Genomic DNA, 19491 nt, shown 5'->3' on the forward strand with positions numbered 1-19491 from the left:
ATGTGGACGGGGAAGCCGCAGGCGATGCTCCTTCCTCTATTAAGAATTAAATGTGTAAGTGTAGTTACATAACGAGGTAGGTGCCAGGCATGCAGGCACCCGTAAGCACGTCTTAACGCTCTGCAGGGCATCATCATCACACTAATGATCAGGAAGCTGTTGTTTATTGCCACATTTGCACTCACGTAAGCTTCATAGCATGCAGACAAAGAATACTTACACCTATGAGTTAAATGAGCCAAATGAGAGCAGATGAGTCTGAAAGCTTAGCAAACGGGACGTCTAGTCTGTGACCATTTACTTTCTCATGGTGGCTCTAGCAAACAGGACTGTAGCGCTGCGGAGTTCCTATATAATCTCCGTGCCCATGTTTGCCATGGTTGTTATCAGAAAAAGAAAGCATAGCCACACAGCGAGTTTTGAGAGAGAGATAACGGTATCTATCCTAAGGTGCATTTTTGATGGCGAGTGGCAGGTCCATAGATATAGCAGTGGTCGTGAACAACAATTCCTACCTAGGGCAGCTTTGAATGCTTGCTGTGGTCTGGGTTTCCCTGTCAACCTGAAATTCAATCTAATGGCAAGATCACATTCGCCAATGACAACATTCGTTCCCCTGAAACCCCCCCCCCCCCCAAAATTCTGCCTCAACGCCCCCTGAACGATTCACCGGTACTTGTCACTAGTCTGGTACCACAACACCTGACCCCCTAGTACTAAAACCACAGCCTCTACAAAGTCCAAGACACCTGTCGATCATCGCACGCGCCAACGGTCACACAGCATGAGTTTCTGCGTCCGCCCCGCCTTCAGATCGCCTGCACCTACGCTGCCCCTCCAACTAGTTTCCGGTCTGGAACAACTGCTCGCTCCATGCACTCACTCACTTATTGGGAGAATTTCTACGGCTGTTGGAAAGACACCTCAGCCCTGCGAGTGCTTTCCCGTCGCTGCGGCCAACCATCTGCCTTATCAGCACTCAAATCTGCCCAGAACTTCTCACCGCCGCTGCCTCGTCCCGCCGTCGCCCCGGAACCAAGACCACAAACCATGGCGCACAATTTCAGAGCCCGCACGTGCTTACCGTACCCTGGGACAGCGAGTTGGCTCCGAGGCTTGGTGCCAAAAATCGTAGCATGCACAAGGAAACAATGTGTGCGATATGGGAGGCAGCGTTCGTACCCATGGTCTGGCGGTTGATGTGAAGCATTCAAGACACCTCCCGTCACTCTGGGGTCAAGATTTGGGAGCATTTAAGCGTCGACAAAGGCTAGCAACAGGGAGGGAGCATTCAAGGCCCAGTTTGCTGAAACGTACATTTATTTGTGCGTGTCACAGGGCTCGCGCCTGCTTCGTCATTAGTTTGCGCTCTCCAAAATCGGCTATTCGCGATGCTAGTTTCGACCCAGAGGGTGTGACTCACATTGCGCCCCAACAAACCACGGCAAGAACGGTTCGAGCCGTCGCTTCCGCCTATATAAACCGCATCTCGCACCCACACTCAGCTCCCTCGAACTTCAACCCACCCACTGGCATCCTCTATCTGCTCCAACTCATTCAAGACTCTTGCTTCACGTCAAGACAATGAGCAACATAGAACTCACCCCGACAGAGTGTCAGACCTTGGAAGACGAGCTGGTCTTTCTTCCGCACGATCAGCGCGGCAAGCGCAAAATTTCGGCGTCCTTCCTCGCTGACTCTGTCATGCCGTCACCATCCTCAAGTCTTTCTAGCTCCAGCTCATCGAGCACTGCTTCGGTTCGGTACATACCCTCAAAGATTCAGAAGGACACTGTCGTTCCGGAGAAGTTGGAAAGTGCAGAGGCTCTTGAATTCATCGGCCTCGAACCTGACACTGCTTCGGAAATCTTCAACCGCTGGGACTCACGTCCTGACCCGAAGTACAATCCCAACAGCCTTTTGGACCTCGTGTACGGTCATACCTGTCAGCTACGCCGCAATTCATGGAATAATTACTCGGATGAGGAGGCTTGCGACAGGCTTGGAATTGCGCCGTGGTTGAAAGAGGCCATCCTTAATCCTCGCTACTCCGGCATATACTTGACCAAAGAGCTCAAGCATTGGCTCGACAAATCGATGAGGACTAACTACAACGCCCTGGCCCGCATCCTTTCACAGCTCAAAACCCACGCCACCGTTCGAGGCCAGGGTAAGAAGAAGCAGAAGAGGGCGAGTCTCGGTGAAGTCTTCCCGGGCGCTCCAGGTGCAGCGTCTTCTTCGGCAACAATGACCGAGCTGTCACAGGGTGTTGCCTCGATGAGCACAGCCAGCGTAACCTCCCATTTCCCCCAAGCTCACGTATTCATCAGGGACGCACGACCCACCCTTCCCGACCATGATGTCTTCTACAAGGCCAAAGCGGTCGAAGAGCTGAGCACCGACACGGCTTTCATCACGGCATCCGGCAAAGTCGACATGGATGTCATTCAGTCCTACCCTGGTGGAGACTTCAATCCACGCTATGTCGCTTGGTACTTCACTGCTGAGAAGGAGACGGCGTATGATTACAAAGCGTACGCCGAGCTACGCTGTCCGTATGGTGAGGTGTGGATCATCAGCATACAGGTCCCAAAGTCATTCACTGCAACGCTGCGCAAAGAGGAGCTGTGGTACTCCTACGACTGGAAGGCGTACGTGTGGCACTGTAAGAAGCGACATAAGGTGAGTCCTTTTTCACCAGCTCTGTTCAGCTGCTTGATCGACGTCAAAGCTAATATATCGGTCGCAGGCGGATGCAATGCCCGAACGATACCACAAATTTTGGATGCCAGGCCCGAAAAGGACAGACCTGATGATCGGGCACGTCTGCAAAGGTGTTTCGTGCACCGTCGCGAGAATCGCGGAGGACAAGGTCCAGACTGAGATGACCGAGGACAATGTCATAATGATCGGTCCAAACAAGGATACCAAGGCCTCGCAGTGGGTCTTGATGCACGAAGAAGTTGCCGAACGGTTGGCAGAGGTCATCCGAGGCAAGATCCACGTTGAAGTCCACGTTGGAAGGAGGCCCGAAGCCAAGTGAGGAGATGGCCTGTCTTAGGGAGGAGTCGTGCATCGGTACATCCACACTGGGGGAGCAGCCATCAAGCAATGCGGTTGCGTTCAGGGAGTTGCCATTCTTGACGGCGTTAACAGGAGACAAGCAAAAGCGACAACTAACCCCCCTTTCCATCCTCTCCTTTTCTCCTTTCCTCTCATCGACTCAATGGATATACGAAAAGATTGGGAATTTTGAGGCGTTGGTGCGCTTGCATTGAAATTTGAAGGTGTGTGCGGTGGCGATAGGGAGGGCGCGTGGGAGGATTGAGAGGGTGGGAGTGAGGGAGGGAGGGAGGGAGGGAGAAGGAGAAGTGGTGAATACTCGGTGGAGGAACCGTTAGGTTGGGATGTAGAGAGGGTTATGAGGAGGATTTCACATCCTCTCTCTGCCAGTCCCAGTCCCAGTCCCATTCTCTCCACCTGCCAAAGGCACCAAAAAAAAAAGTCACATTCCACCACATAAAGATTCACTACACTACAGATAGAGATAACGGAAATTCCATTCATTAATCATATCCCCAAAGAATTGAATTGATTTGGTCTGATCTGATTCGACTTGCCCGCCTGCCTGCACAGTAATATAAAGTCACGACGGCCGCCGCGATCAGCGATTTAGCGAGAGAGGGGGATCGATGGATCCATTCTAACACTTACACCACACACCCAACGACCGACCCACCTGTCCGTATAACCCAGCCAATCCAGCCCATCCAGCCCAGTCCATTTGCCAAGGAGATAGAGGAAAAGGAAGAGGAAGAGGAAGAGGAAAAAGAGGAGAAGGAGAAATGAGAAAAAAAAGGGGAGGGAGAAAAGACAAGCATGTCTCAAGTCCCCCAGGCCGACGTGCCAAACACGAGAAGACGAGTCGGACGAAGAAGAGAAAGAAGGAGACAGAGAGACGAAGAGATAAGACCCAGCGAGCCAGCCAACCGGCCAAGCGCCTACACCAACCAGCCAGCCAACCAACCATTCCAGACAGCTCCATCGACAATCCAAAAAGAACGCATCATCCAGTCTCGCCCTCGCCCTCGCCCGCCCAGTGAAACAAACATGGATGGATGGATAGCATCATCACCATCGCCATGCATCATTCTACACGGCCAAATCCGTCTCACTGATGCCCTCCCACGGCAACTCGCTCTCATCCTCGAGGCCACTACCATCATCATCGTCGGGACCATCGACGCCGCTCCTATCGCCAACACTCTCAATGACGACGCGCTTGGCCTTTGGGCGCAGCGGGCCATCATGGGCAGCGCTGCCGCTGCTGGCCTTTGCTCTAGCCCTCTCGCGCATCTCCTCGGGGTCAATGCCGACGCTGAGCAGCGTCTCCTCGACCTCTCTCTCGTTGTCTACTTCTTTCTGATCCTGCCCCTGCTGCTGCTCGTACGGCTGGCTCTCGACGACGTCGTACAGGGCGTATATTTGGTCGCTTTTGACGCTGATGGCATGGAGGAGCTTTGCGATCTTGGCCTCGACGGCCTTGCGCTTGCGCTTGGCCATGCTGGCGTCGTGTGCGCGCAGCACGGCGTCCAGGGCCGCCTTTTGGAGGTTGAGGTGCGTCAGTTCGTCCTGCAGCTCTTTGATGACGGTGGCGAGGGCGAGGGGAGCTGGTTGAGTGGGGCGCAGGGTCGCGTCAATGTCGTCGGCGGGCACGCGCTCGGAGACGGGGACTGTTTTGGGGATGGATGGCGATTGATCAGCGGCTGCAGCATTTTGGTGCCCATTGCAGGCAGATTTGTGGCAGACGGTGCAGTTGGCCTTGTCGTGGGGCGAGGGCTGCGGGATGTTGCGAATGTCCATGGTGATGTCGGGAAGGATAAAGGCCGAAGTGACATCGTTCGGAGCGCTGCGAGGGCGGCGGCGGCCGCTGTTGCTGAGAACCGAACGCTGCGTGTCTTGCTTGGTCGGACTGGCGGCAGCAGATGTGTCGTCTTCCAGAGCGGTGCTAACGATGCGGCCAGTGTTGGACTCTGTCAGGTCCATGGGACGAGAAGCAGTTGTGAGGTCCTTCATCGATGATTTGCGAGGAAGGGACTGCGAGCGAGCAGTCTCATCTTGACCATGGCGAGTCTTTGATGGAGCCCTGGAATGCCTGCGAGCAGCGGCTCTCTCCTCCTCCAACGCTTTCCTCAGGCGAGCGACCTCATCACGAGCCATGAAGCTCAGCTCTGTCGTGTCGCCAGTTTGCTCAGGCTTCTTGTCCAGCCCAGGAATGGCACCAGACATAAGCGAGGCCCCCTTACGCAGGTGGCTAAAGGCATCAAGATCGGTGGTAGAATCCGCCTCGCTCTCCGAGTCGACGTAGATTGGGAGTGAACGACGGCCAGCCTTGGACCTCGCACGTTCGGCCTTGGCCGGCAGCGAAGCACGGCGGATAGCCTCGTCAATCTTGTTGTCCATCTTGTCGCGACGGCTGCGGGAGGACCTCCTCACACTCAACAGCTCCTTGGTAATGTCCTGCGCATCCCTCGTCGCCTCCTGGCTCTTCTCGATTTTCCTCTTTAGACGGGCCTCCTTCCGAGCCCACTCCTGCTCATCATCTTCACGCTCTGCCTCGAGTTCTGTCATTTGCACACGGAGCTTTTCGTTCTCATTCCGAAGATACGCGTTCATCTCCTGGGGCGTCATGCCCTGAAGCTGTTGGATGGTGTCATCACGGCTGTCGATGCGGCTGCGGAGCTCGGCTTCTTTGCGATTCCTACGACGAGCCTCCTCTTCACGAAGCGCTCTGGCGTGTGCGATTTGCTCCTTCAAATTCTCATTCTCCTCCTTGAGCTTCTTCTCCTCGGCTCGGCGTGTTTGCGTCTTCTCCGATTCGCCCCGGGCGGTATTTTCGGTGCGCAGCGCTCTGTCGGCTGCCTTTTGGAATTGTTGGCTCTGTTGCTCGTATTGGGCAAGACGAGCTTGCAGCTCCTCGTTTTCGACCCGCAGAGTATCGACCTCGTTTCGGAGCAAGTTGTTTTCCGATTGAAGCGCATCTCTCTCTCCCTTCAGCTCCTCAGAGTTCAGAAAGGCAACACCAAGTTGAGTCACCGCGTTGTCGCGCTCCTCGATCACACGCTTAGACGAAATATCAGACACAGACATTTTGCGTTCAGCACGTTCAAGCCGGCTGCGAAGAGAGTTTACTTGAGCCTCAAGTCCTGCTCACAAAGTTAGGAGAGTCACAAAACATTTGGATCCAAGACTTACGAGTTCTTTCAACCCTCCAATTGTCCTTCTTGTTGCCCTCGCCGTCGGTCGAGCCCAATGCGCTGTCAGAGCGCCTGAACTCGGCCTGTGCATTCAGCTCCGCACGGAGTTGAGCAACCTGTGTCTCGTAGTCTTCAAGCTTTTTCTCAGACTCAGCCTTTTCCTGCTCCATCTGGATGACCTTGTCCTTGAGCAGCTGCAAAGACGTGAAAAGTGCCTTTTCGTCGGCAGGCATTGGGACGCTCTCAATAGGAATATGCTTGGCGCTGTTTTCGTTCCTCAAGCGACTCGGGATGGGAGCAGACGAGAAGCGTGACCTTGCTTTTGCACTGCGCGAGAAAACAGGGGTGCCATCTTGGTACGTGCCAGACACAAGCTCTGTCAGATTTGGAATGTCTGGCAGCATGAACGACTGCTGCGTTCCAGCCGTGCCCGGGACAGCACCCGAGCGAGGCGTGTAGTATGTGGATTTCTGGGGCGTCCGCATGTTGGAGTCGTTTTCCTCGACAAAGGTGCCGGACGTCTGTCGGGATCGAGGATTGCCGAAGCGCGTGTTTTTCGCAGTCAACGTGACTGTTGGGGGTCTTTCGTCAATCATAGAGCTGTCTTCCTCAGAAGCCAATCTCGCGTGCATTTGTGCCAAAGTGTTCCTGCGTTTGTCATTTGCCGTAGCCTTTGCCGGTGACGTTCGCTCTGAATTCCGTCCAAGGCGAGTCGAAAGGTCCTTTTGGGGCAGAGACGTGGCGCGTCGGATTTGAGCGTCGCGACGCAGATTACTACGCTCAACACCCTCGTACGTCTTCTTTGCACTCTGATTCCCTCTTGCACTGTTGCGAACCTCAGAGTTGTGGAACATGCTGTCGTTGCCAATGCTCAGAGCGTTGGGTGACATATCGCCGAGACTCTTGCTAGGGGTTCCACGGAGATTTCTGTTGTTGCCACGTGCAAGTTCAATGGATTCGCTCTCGTCGGCAGAATTCTCGTCGGAAAAGTCTTGAAATTCCTGCTCAATCACGGACGTGTCGATGCGCTGGGGCGGAGGAGCAGGTTGCCAGTACCGGTAACGGGCTGCGCTCGCGCGGATGTTCGGGATGGGTTGCGTGCTGTCGTCGAATTGGTTACGCGTCGATTCGGGTACGTTATCCAGCTCAGGGTCGAAGCTGGTTCCCGTGCCCAGGTCAAGTTCGCCGCTCGGGAGGGTGTTGGTGTTGTTTCTCGATTCGGGGGCCGGCGACGTCGGCTGCGGCAATGGAGAGCTTCGAGATGACCTCAAGCTCTCAGCAAAGTCACGAATGAGCTTGGATCGCGATTCGTTGCTCCCGGTAGGTGATGGTGCCATTAGTGATCACAAGACGATGGTGGTCGTCTCGTTCGGTGCGCGGCGCTTAGACGGCGACGCGTAGGTAGGATATGCAAAGTAGCAATTTGCTACGAGGAGGGCGGGCAGAAGAGGTTTCTAGACGTTGGAGTCGGAAAAGGACAGGCTCATTCCATGTCCGGGCGTTGGGCGGAAGAGTCGCGTTGCAAAGGTGGTTGTGCGTGCGTTGGAGGTTGTTGACAAGCAAAGGGCCTGTGGAGACTGTAAACATGCCAAGACACCAATGATGCTTGCGGTGCTTAGTCATGCAGCATAGCAACCGACGCCCAACCCGACTCGACCCCTAACGAACTCGGCTTCGTTGTGACCAACCATTTTCTCCGTACAAGACTTCGATATGACAGTGCTCCGAATTGCCACTGAGGTTGCAGCCACTCGTCGGTTGATCGAGCTCTTGGCTGATGTCGCATTCACTGACTACAACTTCAACTGTGCTCCAGATTCTCTGCGACGTCTACAAGATGGATTATTATCGATTTTGTATGATGCACGATGCAAATATGTACAGAGATGCTTCTTCCCTTTGATGGCGCCAACTCCAACTCCTGATTTTGATGGAAGGCCGCAAGAGTTCAACCACGACTCCCTTCTCCTGTTGCTTATGGCGGAGCCACAAAATCGCAGTCATCACAAGCCATTGTTCACCGGCACGCCCCTGACCCCCCTGCGACCCGATCCCCTCTTTTTCAAGTTGACAGCCTTGTTGTCAAACTTGCTGCCAGGACCAAAATCTGGCTTGCCACCCAAAGTACCGTAAATGTCGCCAATGTAGTTGTTCGCCGCAACGCCCTTGGAGTAGGTTGCATCCCAGCCATCGACGATACCCTCCACAATCTTGACACCGGTGCGGTACAGATTCTGGACGGCAGGCTCGAAACCACCTTGTTTAGCGTAAACGAGGTGGAAAAACGCACTTTGGCCAGGAGGAGGAAAGTCGAAGTCCGATGCAGCGCGCATGATGATGATGCGCGCAAAATCGATGAGACCACTAGCAGCGCCACGAAGAAGAGCTTCCAGAGTGGCGTTGTCCTCTTGCTCAGACGTACAGTATTTGCCCGTGCCATTGGTGACGAGCTTCGTGTAATTGGCAAAAGCTTCGCTTAGCAGAGTGCCAGAGAAGTACGTGTCAGAAGTGGCAGAGTCACACGCAAGAATGCGAGGCGCATTCGCAGCGGCGGCAAAGCGCGCAGACTTGGCGTAATTCGCGCGATAGGTTGCGGCGGCGGCGCTATCATGCAGAGTAGCTTTGGACGCAAAGCCAATCGCAACCTGGCGCAGCGCATCGTTGACCTCGAACACCTCTGTTCCATAGATGGATCCCGGGTACTGGTCTGGGAAGTTAGTGTTTTTGGGGAAATACCCGGTGCTGAAATTGTCGGGCTTTTCGCGAGCATCCAGCTCGTACTGCAGTGTGACTTGGATTGAGAATCTTGCAAACGCTACCGAAGCAGTGGTGCCAATTTCTGGGTTGATTCCACCAATGCCGGCGATTAGGAAGTAGGTTTGGCGCAAGTCGAATAACTCGGAGCGAACGAGAGAAGTCAGGGTGACGGCGGCATTGATTTCTGCAGACAAGTGCGTTAGCGCTAATGGATTGGAAGAGGAATACGAATGCCATGGCTTTATCGCGACAAATCGCGATTGCATGTCCTGTAACTGCTCCAGGCTCAGCAGTGGTAGCATGCTCCACACCGAATTCCCCACGGCGAACCGCCGCATCCGCGCCTGCGGCCAGCTTGACCCGGGATACCAGTGATTCGCATTGTAACCTTAACTGCAATAAGCTGTCCCAAGAGATTAAGCCGCCCATCTCCCAATCGGTCGGAGACCGGGAAGTCCAGCCTTCTCCCGGCCTCCAAGTATCCACCTCTTGGCCATTGAGGCCTGGGTAGCGATTGAACTCAAAGAAATGGACGGGTCGATGTATTAGAAAATCGCCACTTACCACCCTCGCCGGCAATTAATTGACATATACTGCCGTCAGCTGTGCAGTGAGCTTCCGGAAATAATGGGCTGAAGCCCGGAACGGTGATATTTTGCGCCAGGAGGTTGAACTCGGAGATCTTCCACCACGCTTCTGCTTCGGGGTTGAAGTGATTGATGATGAAGACTTTGGGAGTTATCTTGCTGGTGCTGGTGCTTGGTTTGGCGACGGCTGTCTCAGCCAGACTTGAGGAGCCAGAGACGAAGGACGACAACAGACATGCTGCTGTAGCGGTGGAGAAGAAGCGCATGGTGGCCGAGCGAGTGGTGCGAGCTTGTCGATAGCCGGAAAGGTGTCGAGGTGTAGTAGCGCTTTAACTACACCAGGCTACGACAGCAACGCAGGTTGTCGAGATCAATGGAGCCGCAAATTGGCAAAAGGAAACAAGACCTGCTGACCCAAAAGCTTCGTCATGGCTGCAGGGTCGTGAGGCTTATAAGAAAAACCAGGCATATCACGTTGGTGTCGCCCGATTAGGTATGGGCAGCAATGGAGGACCATGACGCGGTCTGTCCGCGGGATCCACCTCACATCTCCCCGCCGCTGACAGGAGGGTACCGAGTCACCGCATGGCAGAGTGTACAGGGTCAACGACGACAGCCACCGGCAGGCAGGCTAAGGGTCAACGGACAGTAGCGCCTGCGTCGGCTGAGAGGGAATTGGGAGAGCTGCCCGAGGGCTGGTGGTGGCTTGGAGAGCCAGGCAAGCCGATCTTGGCTGGAGGCGAGATGAACGGGACGGGAGAGTCTGGGTTGACGTTCGGTCTACGGTCGGCAGTGCTGGGAAGTGCCGTGGCGCCGTCCTTCATCAACCCAGAATCTGGCTCCGAGAAATCGTGCTTCCCGAACCGGCCCAGGGACCATCCCAGATCCCAAGAAGCCCGACTGGTTCGCGGCTTTTTGCAAAATCACCAAATAACAGCTGGCTGGCTGTTCCAGCTGCACTTGAGAATCCCATCATTCACCCTTGTCTTTGTGGCCTTTAAAAGTGGAGGGTTCCTGGACATCGACGCACCACCACCTTACCCCCTGGTCGCTCGGATCCGAACTGATTGACCTCCGAACTGACTGACCTGTGTGAATAACAACTCGAACTTCGTGTTGAACGGATTTTGAATCTGCAAAGGAGAATAGCCCGCCTGTAACTTCGAGGCTTACTCTGTTCATTTGATGAGTTACACGTCGAGGTGATCTGTCTGCTCTGCTAATGAATAATTGTATCCACCGTCGCTATTAGACCTGGAAAACAAAACAAGCAGCTGGCTTTTTTGCGCCCTCACCGAATTTTCGGTTCGGCACCGGGTCCATGTGAGGTGGGAAGCCATGAGGGCTGAAGTTACCATACTTTTGGGTCGCCCTCCACACTCACCTTAACTACTCCGCCGTAGTAAATTCATGCCAAACAACGCTATTCATACAAAGTGTGTTCGATTTCGCGGCAAGTCCTGCAACTGCAAAATGAACCGCCAGCAACACGATGCTCTCCAGCAGACCCCCGTAGCTCCAGCGGCTGGCTGGCATTCCGTCCATCAGCGCGAGGTCGAGTGCTGCCAAACATAGCAGTGGGTATAAAATCAAGGTTTGAGGAGCGAAGGGGGAGCAAGGGCGCGTCAACGAAAGGACTTTGAAAAGGAACATGGAAACTTTCAGGGTCCAGAGAATCCTGCAGTCGTGCAAAAGGGAGTGTATACGGGTTGACAGGTTTGTTGGGGGAGGCAGCATCAAGCGCGGCGTTGATCGAGGCGTCGGAGATGGATTGAACTTGACTTTCCGAGTGCGCAAGACAACTGTGGAAGAATCCTCAGGGGTGGGTGTGCGAGACACGGTCCTGCGCATGGGTGGGCTCGGAGAACGTTGCTCTTCGGCTGTAGCATGGCGCAATTTTGAGGACGTTCTCAACATGCTGGTGTGGGTGGCGGCTCGCCGCGCGTGCTTGGGAGCTGGTGAAGGCGAATCCGCTGGCGAAATGCGAGAACTCATGTCGTTGAAAAACGAAGGGTGGAAGCCGTTGCTCTCGCTCGACGCCGCGCCTATACCCTGGAGGATGTGCTCGGTCGCTGGCCTTTCTTTGGGGTTCAAGGAGAGAAGCTTCTTCAGGAAAGCATAGAGCATTTCCGGCAGGTCGGATCGCGCCCGAATGGAATCATTGAAGCCTCGCCAAGTCGCTATTTCGGCCCTCAGCTCGTCCAGATCCTCATTCTCCTCATGAAGATCATCCGCATTCTTGTAAGGGAGTCGACCAAAGCACATGAAGTAGACAATCATGCCCAGCGAAAATATGTCCGACTTTGTGGTAAAGTTTCCATAATTTCCATCAGGAGTCTCCCGCATCAAGACTTCTGGCGCGCAATAAGACAGCGTTCCGGTAGCCCCGGTAGACTTCCGCGTCATGTTGACCGTCTGTACCTCGCCAAAGTCACTGACAAGCACCTTTGTCTGCCCTCCCACCGTGTGGAGCAGACAATTGTGTGGTTTGAGATCTCGGTGTATGTATCCGTTGGAATGAAGGTGGTGCAAGCCGGACGTGATGTCCTTGAAAAAGGAAAAGATTTCGTCAAAGTGCATTCGGCGCGGGCCGTGAAGATCTACCGGGGGCTCGACCTGCCCTTTCGACCTCCGTCGCATGCGTTCCTTGAGCTCCTTTTTGGAACCTTCCGACTCTTCTCGCTTCTTGGCATCGCCAAGTATGTAGTGGTGTAGGTCGCCGCCGTTACAGTACTGCTGAAGTATGAAGGCGCATGGTACGCTGGGAGCAAAGGAGGTGAGTTGGGCCTCTTCCAGCCAAACATGTCGGTAAGATACGAGGTTCTGGTGGGAAAGATTTTGAAGAAGCTGAACCTCGATCAGGACCTTCTCCAGCCATTCGTGATCATCTCCGACAGGAACGCGCTTGCAGGCAAAATGTCCGAGAGATACACCATCGAGGACATGTTTGACCAACAGCACCACCCCTTTGCCTCCGCTTCCAAGCACGCGTTCTTCGACGAAAAAGGTCTTGAAGTAATTCTGGCTGAATGCGCTAGAGGAGATGCCGTGGGACGCTGTCGGGGGAGCTGGGGAGCTTCCGATGAACTCGCTGCTAGGGGGTGGCTCAGAAGACCCAGAGGGCTGTCGCAATGCTCTCGGCGCGGTGCCTCTAACGGGTGACGTGTGCCTCGAAGACGATGCTGAGCCCGGCTGGCTATGATGGAGCATGCGAAAGTACTGCGGGTTCACGAAGCTCGCCTCGGGCTCCTCGTGGTCGTCTTCAGCTTCAGTGGTCGGTCCATCGCGAAGCGGGCGCTGGCAGTACGGGCAATTGGCGAATTCCAAGTCGGAGGGTGTTGCGCGGAGAGACAGCTGCCGTGAGCGCGCATCATAAACGACGACGGCAGAGCCATGACGACTGTTGGTCGCGCATTCAGCAAATGTTGTCTAGGTAAAGACGAGACGGGAGCAAGCGGTCCACTTACAGGACGATTTCACCGCGATTCAGCCGCGGTACCAGAGACATGCCCGCCACTCAAGTTAGCTGAGGTGGTGGTCAGGAATGAGGGGTAAGAAGCGTCAACCGCAGCCCAGTCTTCAAGAGCGCAAATGCAACGAATGAAGGCGGATGATGAGGATGGGGACAGGCGTATGAAATCGCATCTGCGGTGGCCAACCGAGTTGTGACGCAGGCATCTCTGCGCGGCGGCTGTGGGTGGGGTGGCTGAGGGTGAGAGGGTGACGCTGCGGGAACATGGGTGGATGGATCCACAGAAGAAGGAAGAACGCCTCGCTACCTTCATCTGTACGTGACCTTGCAACAACGACGACAACAACAACAACAATAACAACAACAACAACAACAACGACAACAAACAAAGCCTCCCATTGTCTCCTTGTCCACGGTCGCCTCCTGATCACCGCTTGCAAGCACGCTCATTGCGATCAACGACTCCTGGATACGACTCCTGGCTATCGTGCGTTTGGGCAGCTCCTTGCAATCCTCGTTTTCATGTATACTATTTCGCCCTGATTTCGCAAAGGTTTCTGCTTCTTGATTCTCTACCCTCCCATACTTGTCCATCTCGGCCGTGGCAAGATCCTTCGTCTCAGTCATGCGCTTTACACGTCTTTCAGGGTCGTCTTGGTTGGGGAGATGATGGGAAAATCAAAGCAACGCCGGCCTGCATTGACAAAGTCGCTCTCCTAATCTTCAAAATGATTGCCCCTGTTCCCCTTTTCGTCGCTATTCAAACGCTCCAACAAATCCGGCAGCACTTGCTCCTCGGTATACTTCCAAACCGCCGCGCTATCTTGCTGCGCCCAGGCCGCGCCGGTCCACCACGTGGCTCTCTTACCCTGCAGAGCCATCAACTTGCCATAGAAACCGGCTTCCACGTCTTGCACTCCTACCGTCATCTGAAACGGCGCGTGGCTCTTGAGCGCTACAATCTCGGTTTCGGCATCTTGTCCATCCACGACGATACCCTCACTTTGTTTGATGGTTCTCACCGCTGCCATGATCAAATCTGTGACCTCGTCTTCCTCCAACTCTTCATCTGAGCCGACCTTGACGTCCCAGATGTCTCCAACGCCAGTCCAGAAAAGACCATACACGCACGGTGATGCTGGCATGGCGTATGGCAAGTCTTGGGAAATGTTTGACCAACTCGTGTTCTTCGGGAGATTTCCATCGCGCACCAGGCCAGTGTAATAAGCAGCGTACGAAAAGCGTGAAAATAGCGACTTTTCTTCTGCAGAAAGCTCAAGAAACGGCAATTGCGAGATGAGCGGAGGCACAGAGATCAGCACAGCGCGGCAGAGAATGAGCTTGGACCCGGTCGGTGTCTGCGCAAAGATTGATATTAAAGGTGAGTCGGATCCAGGTCTTTTTGACTGGGTGGGCCGGCGCCGAATGCCGCTGGCGACAGATGATAAGAGCACGGTTGAAGATGAAGATGAGTCGAGAAGCGCGAGGGCCCGGTCGTAGAGCACGCTGCTCACGCCGCTGGTGCCCGCTTGAAGAAACGTGTTGTTCATGATGGCCTTCACCACAGGAGCGTTGAGAAGCTTGATGACGTACATTGTAGGCAAGCGCAAGACGTCTCCGTTGCCTCCGGTATATTTTTGAATGACGACCATTGCTGGCTCAAGCGAGTACTTTTGGACAAAGTCACCAAAGTCGAGCAGCAAATCAGGAGGTACCGGGCTCGGCATTTTTTCGAATCCCTCGTCCAAATAAGGGTACTTTTCCGCCTGCTCAAGGTAGGCCTCCAGGGCTGCGTGAATCATTGCAGAGCTGTGCCCGGGATAGCCAGCCGCTACTTTGCCGGTTGCAAAGTCGAGCGGCTTGGATGTCGAGTAAATATTGGCCGTTGTAAGTGGCTCAAGCTCCACTCTAAGGCGCCGAAAGTACTTGTGAACCAGTGGCTGATCTTCAAATTCCATGACGCCGAGATTGATCCTCTGTCCTGATTCTGGATCTGTGTAGGAGTCGGCGTGTCCTCCCAGCCTGGGGCCCTTCTCAATTATGGCTACACCTTTCCCATGGTCCTGCAGGCGCACAGCCGCATATGTGCCGCTAGAACCTCCGCCGATGATGGCCACATCGCAATGGATGACGTCCCTTGGATTTGGATAAGTTCCCAGGCACAAGAACGAAAAGCTCTTTGCTGCTGAGCTCATGGCGAAAAAGGGGTTCAGTATCGAAGCAAACAGGGTTGCACAAGTCTCTTGCATGCTTGTGATTTGATACTGCTGCTTCTCCAAATGGATGTCAAGATTGTTCCATGTCACTCTTGACGTCGAGACCGGACAGCCAGTCCAAGCCAGGCCAAGTCCTTTGGAGGAGACGAGCTTTATACCAACGACAAGTTTTGCCAGACAACAGAGGTCATATGGTGCAGAGGATGGTCCGATCTCTCAATTGACTGGCCAGCATATAGCACATCCAAGGCCTATCAAGCTTTGAAAGTAGAGCTACAAGCTGACTGCTCGCAGAACATGCAACCTCGCCCAAATGTTCCTCCAGTCTCATGGCGGCAAGCAATGTGTACCCCGAGCAGAGCAAGGGTGGTCATCTTGAATTGGCCACTGACGCAAGCTCATGTTTCCAACAACAGACGTCGCTCTATCCAACATCCAGTCGACGATGGCCTGGGACGCGAGACTTGGCTCAGCCACCAAACATCTGGTCTGGAAGAAACTTTGATTTTACATGATGCTGTGCCCAACTGCATGCCAGTGTTGCAATTGTGGTTGTGAAATGCTACCAGTCGCATGGTACAAGAATCGGAGAGGACGAACAAAGTTTGACAGCGGTGACGCGATCTCAAATCCACTTCATTGCGGCTGAAACACTAAATGCTAAATGACGGAGTTTCCGGCAAATGTGGCACCCGCATCTCGTCTGCCTCGTGCTCCTGTGCAGATTCTCGATAAAAAAGAATCAAAGAAGCGGCAGTCCACGAGTCGAGCGTTGCACATGGCCTGTCTCAAATCTCGACACCTGTTTGAACCAATCAGTCCACCGTACGACATCGATCTCGGACATGCGCAAAGCGGATTCGCGGGCGGGATAAACAGTTCGTAGATGGGGCTGCAGTAGCGCCGGCACAGCGACACTGTCAGCTACGGGCTGCACACATCAACCCCAACCGTCATGGACCGAACCGATCGCCTGAAACTGCGCCGCTGTCGACGGCGATGGCTCCGCATGAACAGCCAGTCGGCCAGTCGCAACGATGCCCAGCAGCGGGGACTACATCCACACATGACACGGCCCGTCTGATCAATTTACGATGACCGAAAACGTTCCCGCGGGTTGTCTGCAAGCACGCAGGCAGGCAGGCAGGCAGGCAGACGACCACGCCGGCTGGAAAGCAAAGACGTCGTCATGTGCAGAGACGATCTTCACCTGAACGCCTTGCTCTCACCGCAGTCCTGGTTGCGGAATCCGAGAAGACGTGGCGTGACAAGGTCGAGACATGCACGTCTACGCCGACGATAACGTGCAGACTCGCCTGTCCCACTGGCTGCTGGACATGTGCGGAGCAGCCCTGATGCACTGTCATGGAGTGATACAGCGCCTGCCTGCACCGCTGATACTTCCGGGCCTCCACTCAGAATGATCGGTTTCGTAACCGCGCTCAAAGACTAGGCTTGTGCGGAGGAGTTGGGGTCTCAACGGCAAGTCGAGGGTGCAGACCTCTGCGTATGTCTGACTACACACTATCTGAGCGCGAAATTCAATCACAGCGCTCTGCGCCGAAACAGAGAAGCTCTGCTGTCGCCAATCCCATTACATGGTCGACGTCTCACCGTCTGAGTTGCAGCCAGCCCGGTCGTCCTACCCAGATGTCAGATTCTCTGTGACAGAGAGCCTGCTCACAGGACGCAGATCCCTCCCGTCCTATGTACATGATGCGTATGTACATTGTGAACAAGACTTTACACAGACATCCATTGCCGTCATCTCTTTGCCGTCGCCTTTGCTTGTGGCACAATTCCTAGACACGCCGCCACTCGTGCGGTTGGCATTGCGTCGGTTGAGATTGTGGCTTCTCGGTCTTCCCCTCTGCCACAGTCAACTGTCGAAGCCTTCCGCTCCCTCACACTTGCCTGCCGCCACGTCCTCTGCCCTTGTCGCTCCCCAAGTCCACGTGGTCGAGGTCAAATCAAGACACTCACACAACAGCATCCTCTCCTCCGCCATCTCAGACCCAACCACCACCCTCCCTCCCTTCTTCGATCCTCTCACCCCAAATTTACATCCCCCTACACCCTCAACTCCCCCTGCTTCCCACCCCCCCTCAGCACCAACTTACTATTCACAAAATCCAACCCCTTCTGATTATACCGGTCCGTATACGTCAAATGCGTGACGACATCCTGGCCGCTCGAGCAGTACGTGTCGTTGCGGTCGCAGTAGCTGACCAGGCGTCGAGCGAAGGGCTCGCACGATATGTCGGGGGGCCGGGGGAACGTGCCCGGTTGGTCGGCTGTGCCGGCGTCGAAGGGTTGGCCGGGGACTTGGCGCGGGTCGCCCATGAATACTATGGCGAAGACTGCGTGGGAGGGGGCGTTAGCGGGTGTGTTTTTGGGGAGTTTTGATTGGGTGAGTGGGGGAAGGGGAAAAGAGAGAGGAAAGGGAAAAGGGAAAAGGGGTATCACTACCCCCTTGGCGCAATGGCATTACTTCTGTCAGTACCCCTTGCAGAAGAAGCTGCCACACCACCAAAGGGAATCTCCTCAAAACGCAAAGCTCACCTCTGTCACTGACCGCCTTCTCAATCGGCGGCAACCGCTCCACCCCCAAGTACTCCCCCCCGCCACAAAGCGTGTCCCCAATGGCATGCGCGCCCTGACTATAACCCAACATGACAATCTGCGCACACGGACACGCCTTTGCGTACCTGCCCAACGCCTCGGTCGTCTTGCGCGTGCCCTCGCGGCTGCTGCTCTCGTAGTTGTCCAGTGTGGCTGGGTAGTCGATGCTCTCGAGCGTCGTTCCCGGGTTGGCGTCTTGGATTAGTTTGGCGAGGGACCCGATTGTGCCTGTGCCCGGCGAGGCGAGCGATTCCCGCGCGACGATTAGGTGGATGGGTGCGCATTGGATTTGTCGGACTATGAGGCGCGGGGGGGAGGCGGCGGGGGAGGAGTGTGTGAGGTGGGCGAGGGTGAGGAGGAGGGTGAGGAGCGTCGGCAGGAGGGGTGGGATGTGCATTGTGCTTGTTGGATGGCTCGTTGGCTCCTTGTCTCGTGGGTGCTTGCGTGGCTGTCGACGGTGATGCTGAGTTGGTTTGGTTCCGGAGTCGAGGTCGAGGTCGCGAGCGTAATCAGACGCGTCGAGAGCAAGGCGAGCAAACACTCCCAGCCAGTCAGTCGATCGACCGTATCCTGAGCAAAAGAAAGACAATGAAAAAGGAGGAGTCGTGATCCAAGACAATCAGGCAGTCAGGCTGCTGTCTCCACCCACAAGTAAAACTAGGGCGACGACAACGAACAGCCAGACGAGCCAAATACCTCTATCCACCACAGCGAGGCGCAACACATTAAACAGAAACCCGATAGCGGTAGCCCAAATGAACTATTAACTCCTTAGCTCTTTTGCCCGCTTGCCCGCCCGTCCCCTGATCCATCCACCTTTCCTTTTCCATCACTCACTCCATCAGCAGCACAACCACTACTCCACCTTTTCGCAAATAAAGCAACGAGCCGCCGCGGCCACGGCCACGGCACTTGCCCGGCCCACACACCGACGCGGCCAGCTCCAACCAGCAGCGTCTACCTAGTCCGACAGCCAGCAAGGCGGGAGTGCAGTCGGCAGCCATCGTAGACACAGCATCCATCCAGATCGCGCAGCGCGCACACATGGAAACAGCGTTCGTTCGGCGCGAGCCGGTGCAAGCGGCCGATGGAATGCTGCCCATCACAAGGAAACGCCGCCGTCTCCCTCGGCAGCCCAGTCCAGCCCAGCCCAGTCAGTCAGCCAGCCAGTCAGTCTTCGCTTTTGCTCTCTCGAGCATCTCGTGCCAGGTCCGAACACCCCGAAAAGACAAACAACGGGGAACCTTCCGGCTGAAAGCTGGCCGCCTTTCCAAACGGATGGACGAGCAGCCGGCGTAAAACTAAGGATGCAGTGTAGTTTGGTTGTGTATGTAGTGGAGCGGAGGGAAAGAGGGGAGGAAGAGTTTGCCCAATCGGTATGCGCCGAAGCGTGGGCAGCGCTGGCGCATTGCCTGACGGAGGGGGAGGGCGCAGCTGGCATGTCGGGGGTCAGGGACGCTGGGATGGATTTGGGGAGGAGAGAGGGGAGGGGAGGGGAGGGGAAGACGCAAGTGTGTGGTACGTGGTTGTTGATGGACGGATGGACGGCCTCTCCCGCGACTAGGTTGGGAGGTAGGCAC

The 19491-nt window shown here is 55.1% G+C and overlaps 5 protein-coding genes across 5 annotated transcripts; 1 reads left to right on the top strand and 4 right to left on the bottom strand.

Moving 5' to 3' along the window:
- Positions 1 to 1398: 1398 nt before the first annotated feature.
- On the top strand, positions 1399 to 3337 carry IWZ02DRAFT_447516 (uncharacterized protein). Its single transcript, XM_066767290.1, has 2 exons — positions 1399 to 2682; positions 2750 to 3337. Exons 1-2 carry the CDS (start codon positions 1585 to 1587, stop codon positions 3041 to 3043), a joined length of 1392 nt encoding a protein of 463 aa, XP_066624851.1. The 5' UTR covers positions 1399 to 1584; the 3' UTR covers positions 3044 to 3337.
- Positions 3338 to 7924: 4587 nt separating this feature from the next.
- On the bottom strand, positions 7925 to 10110 carry IWZ02DRAFT_417077 (putative purine nucleoside permease). The gene is made up of 2 exons (XM_066765794.1): positions 9579 to 10110; positions 7925 to 9198 (listed from the first exon to the last, which is right to left on the bottom strand). The coding sequence occupies exons 1-2, from the start codon at positions 9865 to 9867 to the stop codon at positions 8261 to 8263; spliced, it is 1227 nt and encodes a 408-aa protein (XP_066624852.1). The 5' UTR covers positions 9868 to 10110; the 3' UTR covers positions 7925 to 8260.
- Positions 10111 to 10570: 460 nt separating this feature from the next.
- Positions 10571 to 13337, bottom strand: IWZ02DRAFT_447521 (kinase-like protein). The gene is made up of 2 exons (XM_066767291.1): positions 13069 to 13337; positions 10571 to 13001 (listed from the first exon to the last, which is right to left on the bottom strand). The coding sequence occupies exons 1-2, from the start codon at positions 13107 to 13109 to the stop codon at positions 10991 to 10993; spliced, it is 2052 nt and encodes a 683-aa protein (XP_066624853.1). The 5' UTR covers positions 13110 to 13337; the 3' UTR covers positions 10571 to 10990.
- A 250-nt stretch (positions 13338 to 13587) lies between these two features.
- IWZ02DRAFT_217109 (uncharacterized protein) lies at positions 13588 to 15454 on the bottom strand. The gene has a single exon (XM_066762764.1). It carries the CDS (start codon positions 15320 to 15322, stop codon positions 13790 to 13792), a length of 1533 nt encoding a protein of 510 aa, XP_066624854.1. The 5' UTR covers positions 15323 to 15454; the 3' UTR covers positions 13588 to 13789.
- A 1553-nt stretch (positions 15455 to 17007) lies between these two features.
- IWZ02DRAFT_217115 (acetylxylan esterase precursor) lies at positions 17008 to 18495 on the bottom strand. Its single transcript, XM_066762765.1, has 2 exons — positions 17852 to 18495; positions 17008 to 17649 (listed from the first exon to the last, which is right to left on the bottom strand). The coding sequence occupies exons 1-2, from the start codon at positions 18306 to 18308 to the stop codon at positions 17360 to 17362; spliced, it is 747 nt and encodes a 248-aa protein (XP_066624855.1). The 5' UTR covers positions 18309 to 18495; the 3' UTR covers positions 17008 to 17359.
- Positions 18496 to 19491: the final 996 nt, after the last annotated feature.

The sequence above is a fragment of the Phyllosticta citriasiana genome (genome assembly GCF_038021145.1).
Source record: "Phyllosticta citriasiana strain CBS 120426 chromosome Unknown IWZ02scaffold_4, whole genome shotgun sequence".
Taxonomy (NCBI): domain Eukaryota; kingdom Fungi; phylum Ascomycota; class Dothideomycetes; order Botryosphaeriales; family Phyllostictaceae; genus Phyllosticta; species Phyllosticta citriasiana.

Coding starts and splice junctions, on each gene's coding strand:
- IWZ02DRAFT_217115 (XM_066762765.1), bottom strand. CDS start 18,308: ATGCACATCCCACCCCTCCTGCCGACGCTCCTCACCCTCCTCCTCACC. Junction 17,650..17,851: donor GAAGGCGGTCAGTGACAGAG/GTGAGCTTTGCG, acceptor CCTCCCACGCAG/TCTTCGCCATAGTATTCATG.
- IWZ02DRAFT_447521 (XM_066767291.1), bottom strand. CDS start 13,109: ATGTCTCTGGTACCGCGGCTGAATCGCGGTGAAATCGTCCT. Junction 13,002..13,068: donor AATCGCGGTGAAATCGTCCT/GTAAGTGGACCG, acceptor CGCGACCAACAG/TCGTCATGGCTCTGCCGTCG.
- IWZ02DRAFT_217109 (XM_066762764.1), bottom strand. CDS start 15,322: ATGCAAGAGACTTGTGCAACCCTGTTTGCTTCGATACTGAACCCCTTT.
- IWZ02DRAFT_447516 (XM_066767290.1), top strand. CDS start 1,585: ATGAGCAACATAGAACTCACCCCGACAGAGTGTCAGACCTTGGAAGAC. Junction 2,683..2,749: donor ACTGTAAGAAGCGACATAAG/GTGAGTCCTTTT, acceptor TATCGGTCGCAG/GCGGATGCAATGCCCGAACG.
- IWZ02DRAFT_417077 (XM_066765794.1), bottom strand. CDS start 9,867: ATGCGCTTCTTCTCCACCGCTACAGCAGCATGTCTGTTGTCGTCCTTC. Junction 9,199..9,578: donor ATTAATTGCCGGCGAGGGTG/GTAAGTGGCGAT, acceptor ACTTGTCTGCAG/AAATCAATGCCGCCGTCACC.